We start from the raw sequence: 7,179 nt of genomic DNA on the forward strand, positions 1-7,179 counted from the left end.
AGCAGTTGAGTTGGAATTTGGAACCACATCTTTTTGTCTCCAGACCTGAGACCCAGCCAGCACTTACTATCTCTATGAGTGCGTGTGCACTGAACCTGCCGGGGAGCTCCTGATTCGGCCCCCATCACTTTTTCTTTGGAAAGTGGGCCTCTTCCCAACAGCACATACAAAGCGTGATGGCTTTACTGCACCTACCACGTCGGAGGACTCAAGTCTTGTATTCCTTTTGGTGGTTCAGCCCAAATCTGAGCAGAGGAAGCCAAGACCGGGAGCAGCACTGTGACTACTACTGTTGTTATATCGAGCACACTTCCAATTTTACACAATCTTGTAATATCTTTGAAGTGATTAAAAATCATTACTTTTTTTTTTTTTGCAGGTAGCTCTACACCTGAGTTCAAGTGTGGGGCTTGAACTCATGACCTTGAAAGGAAGAGTCATGTGCTATAGGGACAGTCAGCCAGGCGCTCCACTCATGACCTTCTTAATGACTGAGAGGCTGAGGCCTGGCTGGGGCATTGAGGCCATCTTCCCGAAAGATCTCTGACTATTGTGGACAGGCTCGCTGTAAGGGGGACGGGCATCTGGCCCTCTCACTCCTACGCTCAGGGCAGAACTAGACACCTGAGCTAGAGAAGCAGAGGTAGATCCAGCCCCATTAGTGACCCGGAGCCCATCTCGTGAGCCATCCCTCCGCTCAGCAAAGAAGGCCTGGAAAGAGAAGCCACTCGAAAAACCATCCAGACAACTTCCCCACACACGTCTGATTGTATAAATAATTTATTTCTGTTCACAGCATCATATATGCATATAAAAGGGAACAGGAACAGAAGAATGTTCAGGACAGAATTACAGCAGTAGAAACGAAAACTGAAACCAGGAGACATAGTCCCAACACCGTGACAGAGAATCTGTGAAGAGAATCGGTCTGAAACAAAACCGGCCTCCCTGTGTCTAGGAGAAACAATTTCAAAAGCTCACGTGGGGAGGCCAACTTCCTCTGTGTGAAACCCATCCATCCTCCAAAGGGCGGGAGGGATAACAAATCACTGATGCTACGTCGGAGGAGGGGACTCCCCCAAGACCACTCCAAGGTGACGTGATGCGCGCGTCCTCTGTTTGGTCAGAGACAAAAGGTCAAAACATGAGACAAATCAACTGAGACTCCTAACTATTAGTGGACACACCACAGGGCTTTATTTCACTGCACACTTACTAACAGCTGACTGCACCCTTAAGTATTGATGACGCAAAAACCAAAATCATTTCGCTTCGTTGGCAAAGCGTGACAGGATCTGAACAGTGACCTGGAACCTAAGTATGGTTAGCACGAGATGGTGACAGTATTTGGCATCTGCAATGTCACAAAATAAATATATTATTCTCTCAATAGTGTGGAACTACCAAAATGTCAAAGTGCGTAAGAAATTGTGACATGTGAAGAAAATAAAGGATGATGGATTTTTTTTTTAATAACTCTATACAGAATCTTCAGATGATGGGACCAGCCCATTTAGAAATCAGTGACTATGCTGTCGATATGTAAACCGAAATCCTGCTTTCACGCTGCTTCAGCTCTATTTTCTCTACTGAGTTCCTACAAAAAGACCAGCATTGGAGAGGTACCAAGGACACCGACAAAAAGATAAAAGGAAGACAGGCTAGGTTTCCTCTTTTAAAATATTTCATAGCAGAGTTGGGTTTCAAGCAGGAAGCCAGGACTTCTACCTCTGGTTCATAAATGAACTTTCTGGGTGCAATGGACAATAGGCATGGGTTTATAATTTGACTAACTCACATGCTCAAGCATGATCATGCCCAATCTCTACAGGCCTCCTTTGGAAAGAAATTTCTCACAGTGGGCGGGGAGGGGGGCGGATCTACATAATTCTACCTGTAAACATGAATTTTAAGAGGAAATAAAAACCGGTTAAGTTGAAGTTTCCCTTTCGATACTGTGTTTCGGGGTAAATGACATCTTCTGCAAACCAAGACTCAGTCCTGATTATAAAGGATTTTTAAATTACATTATTAAAAATATGTATTTATTCTTCTTTTGCTTTATCTATTTTCCAAAGCCTCTTTCAAGTAAACTGTGAAGTGCCTGAGTACAGGTGATCATTACATCACACGCTTTCTTTTATCTCAAGCACTCATTGTTTGCATTTGCTACGCAGGCCAGCTCCCACAAGAATGGATTAGGAAGGACCTCATCCTTGTGCTTTTCCTCAGCTCTCAAATCCATGCAACGCGGTCAGCTTTTGCAACAAGGTGGGGTTTTATTTTTATCTTTTTTTTTTTTTATTTTTTGGTGCATGACATCAAATACTCTAACGACACATTTTTAATGAAATACTTAAACCAGATAGGCCACAATGAACCAAATTAGAAATTTGAACATGTCGCCACTTGCAGCGTAAAGGGATCTAAAAGGGTAGAGCAAAGTCTTTTTTCTTTTTTTCCTAAGGTGAATATTTCTAAGGTGAGTATTCATTTGTAGAATTTTTTTTTTTTTTTAAAGCACGTCTGAAAACCAAAACCCATCGTCAGGCGGTTAGTATTACAAGAGACATCCCTTGCAAAAACCATCTTGCATTTTAGCACACATCTGCAGCTGGTGTGCTCACACAAACCAATCGGTAGGCTAAGAGATTTTAAGATTCCACACATATGGGTCTAGGTATTTATGCCGATTACACAGTACAGAGGGAGGTCCCTGTATCTACACACACACCCCATCGAGCATTTACGCCCAGAGCCTTACCCTTTAAACACCTTTAACTATCCTGCAAACAGTAAATACATCATTTGCCACCACCTCCAATAGTTTCCTTTTTTTTTTTTTTTTTTGTTTTTTATTGGTCTCTTTGTGTGATAATGACCTATACATGGACAGGGTCCAAACCATCTGGAAGATGTCTGATTCCAGGCTGAAAAGCAGTTCTAAACCGAACTGGTCTTCCGTAGCCACCATAAAGCACCAGGAAAGGGGCATCTTCGCGGCCATTCCCCAGCCGAGGCCAGCGCGGCGCCCCTCGCTCTCGGGCTGCCGTATTGTTCCAAGCAGTCCCCTGATGGCCCAAACCACCACCACCTCGTTTGGGTCCAGAGCAGGACAAATGAGATTTCAACAGGGGCCTGCCCTGTGACATAAAATCATCCAGCTTCCCGAGCCCACGAATGCAAGGGGCGGAGGTCCTCCCAGCGCCGCCTCCCGCAGCCAGCATGCCCCCAAACAGGTACTCCCGGGGTTCTGGGAACCGCAGACCTCCGGTAACTCACAGGTGGGAGCCCCCAGCGAGGGCGGGGCAGCCTGAACTTCTGGCCCTGCCGGAGGAAGAGATGGCTTTTGTCTCTGACATCTGAGCCTTCCACCTGGGCCGGGAGGGCGGACAGCAGGCCAGGCCCGTCCACTCCCCAGCGCCCCCCACCCATTAGTAGCTCTGGCATTCAGACAAAAGGTCCCCCGAGCTGGGGGTGGGGGCGGGTGGAGGGCAGGCTGGCAAGTCGGTGCACACACCCAAGTTTAAGTCCCTAGTCCTGCGTCTGGGTGCACAGAATCCGTTTCAAAAATTCGAAGCATAGCTTTGGTTCTCTGTCTTTGTTCGCGGGGCGCAGATTCCCGTTCGCCCGCCCATGCATCCATCCATGCATCCATCCATGCATCCATCCATGCATCCATCCATGCATCCATCCATCCATCCATCCATCCCCGGCTCGCTCCCCGCTCGCTCCCCGGCGCCGCCGCCGGGCACATTACCGCTTCTTCTTCTGCTTGAGGGACTTCCTGCGCTTCAGGATCATCTCATAGAGCTTGTCCATGCCCTCGGTGAGGCCCTCGCCGATGATGGCGCACGCCGGCTGGACGTGGTAGGTGGTGGCCGGGATGAGCTCGTGCAGCGCCAGCTGCTTCTCGATCTCGGCCACCGGCAGCGACTTGGGGAGGTCCTGCTTGTTGGCGATGACCAGCAGCGGCGTGCCCTGGTTCTCGGCGAACTTGGTCACCTTGTGCAGCTCGGTCTTGGCCTCCTCCAGCCGGTCCACGTCCACCGAGTCCACCACGTAGATGATGCCGTCCGTGCAGCGGCTGTAGGACTTCCAGAGCGGCCGCAGCTTCTCCTGGCCGCCCACGTCCCAGAAGTGGCAGCTGATGCCCTTGGCCGTGCCGTTGCTCAGCTTGATCTTCTCCGTGTTGAAGCCGATGGTGGGCACCGTGTTCACGAACTCGTTGAACTTGAGCCGGTAGAGCACCGTGGTCTTGCCGGCCGAGTCCAAGCCCAGCATGACGATGTGCAGGGACTGGAAGGCCGAGATGTTGGAGGAGATGTTGCCCATGGCTCCTCGCTGCGGCGCCGGCCACTGCGGCTGCGACGGGAGGGCGCCGCCCCCCGGGCCACCTGGGCCGCCGCTGTCGCCCTCCGCCGCGGGCACCTGCGCCGCCTCGGCGCCCCCGGGCCGTCACACGCCGCGCATCGCGTCCCTCGGGCGGGCTTTTGTCTCCCGCGGAGCCGCCCCCGCCGCCGCGGCGCAGGGTGCAGGCGCCCGGCGCCCCCCCCGGCCCGGGCTCGCCCTGCGGCTGCCGCGGGCCGCGCCCCCGCCGCGCCCCGGCCCCCCGGCTCGGCCTCGGCTCCCGCTCCGCTCCGCTCCCGCTCCCGCTCCCGGGCGCGCCTCGGAGGCGCAGGCGGGACGCGGGCTTCCCCGGGAGTCGCTGCCGGCGCGGCCGCCTGGCTGTCCCCGCAGTCCCCGCTCTGTCGCCGCCGCCGCCGCCGCCGCCGCCAGCCTGCAGCGGCGGGAGGGCGCCCTGGCCACGCCCCTGGCCACGCCCCCGGCCACGCCCCCTCCCCAGACCACGCCCCCGGGCCGCCCGGCGCCTCCCCGCCGCGCGCGCCGCTTTCGCGCCTTCCGAGCGTTCGAACTCGCCCCGCGCCCCGCGCCCCGCCCCCCGCCCCCGCCCCCCGCGCCGCGCCCAGACAATGGCCCAGGGCCCGGCTCTTCCTCCCCGGGCCGCTGACGCATCTTCTAAAAACAGCCCCGCAGCCTCCGAGCCCGGGCCGCGCAGCGGGGTTCGGGGGCTTCCCGTTGGGCGGGCGCGGGTCCAGAGGGGGGCTGCAGCCCCGGGTGCGGGTGCGGGTGCGGGTGCGGCTGGGGCATCGGGTGCCCAGGAGAGAGGAGAGGAAAGGGCAGGCCCCCCGGCTGGGGGGGCAGCCTGCACCCCGTGCCCCACCGAGCCCCTTAGGGTGCCCTTTGCAGTGCCCTTTGCGGTGCCCGAGGCCCTGGCTCTCCATGGCCCCCTGATGGCTTTCCTGGATGTGTGTGTGAGGGGGGGGGGGCTCGGGGTCCCTGCAGCGCGTGCAGCTCAGGCCTCCACCCAGGGAGCCCCGAACGAGCCCCCCCCCCCACCTTTCTAGCCTGGTGGTGGCCACGGTACCCAGGAAGCGGTCCAGCATTTGCCTCCCAGGCCTCATGCCTTCCTACCTCGAATGACTTAGACAACTCCCCTTTCCCAGGCAGCCCCCCCCCACCCTTGGCTGCCTGATTTTGTTCCCACCAACCATGCTGACACCCCACCCCCACCCCACCTCCACCCCACCCCCAAGTCTTATCCTCGCAAGCACTGTCCGCCTCTCTGCTTGGAGACCTGACAACCACCTGCTCACAGGTGAGCCACCCCTTCCTCTGGGGCCCCAGACACACTTGGGGGCTGAACCAATACGTGTCCGTAGCCCGGAGTAGCTGGCTCGGTGGGTTACAGACACCAGTGCCCCCTCCCTGGCTTCCATTTCCCCTCACTCCAATTTAGTGACTTTATTCTGGTTTGGAAACACCTAACAAATGCACATCCTCTGGGCGCAGAGGAGACAGAGTGCATTATGGGTAAGGCCCAGACCCCGGGCAGAGATGCTCTGGAGAGGCAGCCAGTGGCTGAATGGCCCAGAGCATCCTTCCAACTGCAGCTTATTAGGCAGAAAAGACAGGAATGAGGCCAAGAGGGACACAAAATGATAGCATTTGTGAATAAAAACCAAAGCCTTATTTTCTTTTTTAAGATTTTTTAAAAGTCCTCTCTACACCCAGAGTAGGGCTTGAACTTACAACCCAGACATCAAGAGTCCCATGCTCCCCCGACTGAGCCAGCCAGGTGCCCCAAAAACCAACATTTTCTAGAACTGTTTTCCTTTACCACCTTCCTTTCACAGGCTATGATAAAATACATGAGCTTGCTGGTACCAAAACGTGAGAAGACCACACTGGAAGAAGGTAGGACAAGCAGCCGCCATCACAGTCATGGGCCGTCCAGAGTGGATCCAGGGATTGGGCATGGAATGTCAGGCTACACATGAACTTGCAAGGTCAGATGAGGGAAACAAGGCCTCAGCACCTGGGACTTTGCCAAGGTGGAGCCTAGAGGTAGATACCTGCTCCAAGCCCAATGACACTCATGCCCGGGCCTAAGGGCCCGCCTCTTGTCCCTCACTCCACACTCCAACCACACGCTGTTTTAACAGGAAATGAAGTTGTAAGCTACCTGAATTCAGTTGCACAAGGCAGAAATCCAACTCACGTTGGGTTGAACAAAATGGAAATATATCCACTGACATAATTGAAAAGTTGATGATTAGGATGGTCTTCAGGTATGGCTAGGTCCAGGACCTCAAAAGAAGTCCTAGACCAGGCCTCTCTCCATCTCTCCTCTGTTTTTTTCTGCATTGATTCTTTTTCCTACTGGCACCCCTGGACTCTCATGCTTACTTTAGATTCTAGAAGAAAAAGGTATATCTCTGTCCCAGTAACAGCAGCAAAAGGCTGGGGAACACATCCTATTGGCCTGTTCAGTTCACCCTGGAGTCGAGACGGGTGTCCAAGAGGTGGAGCACACTGATAGATGTGGCCCTGGGGCTCGAAGCAGGGAGGGGATGGTTCCTGAAGAATAATCAGGCATCTGTTCCCAAAAGAGCAAATGGTGGTGAGTAAGCAAAAGTAATAGACACCAGCGTAGTTATAAATTAATGATGTCCTTTGGTTATTGGGAACCCTGGGAAGATAGGATTTTGTGTTTTGGGGAGTGATTTTCTTGGCTGTCTTCAAGGTCTGTCCCATAGATAGTCACCTTCTCATGAGGTTGTTTCTTTTGTCTCCTAAATTGGAGTGAGGGGAAATGGAAGCCTCTGTGTCACAGGC

At 54.2% G+C, this 7,179-nt stretch overlaps 1 protein-coding gene across 1 annotated transcript; it reads right to left on the bottom strand.

Annotated features, from left to right (window-relative positions):
* Positions 1 to 764: 764 nt before the first annotated feature.
* On the bottom strand, positions 765 to 4,528 carry ARL4C (ADP ribosylation factor like GTPase 4C). Its single transcript, XM_025463521.3, has one exon. The coding sequence runs from the start codon at positions 4,333 to 4,335 to the stop codon at positions 3,757 to 3,759; it is 579 nt and encodes a 192-aa protein (XP_025319306.1). The 5' UTR covers positions 4,336 to 4,528; the 3' UTR covers positions 765 to 3,756.
* Between the last annotated feature and the right edge of the window lie 2,651 nt (positions 4,529 to 7,179).

The sequence above is a fragment of the Canis lupus genome, chromosome 25 (genome assembly GCF_003254725.2).
Source record: "Canis lupus dingo isolate Sandy chromosome 25, ASM325472v2, whole genome shotgun sequence".
Classification (NCBI taxonomy): Eukaryota; Metazoa; Chordata; class Mammalia; order Carnivora; family Canidae; genus Canis; species Canis lupus.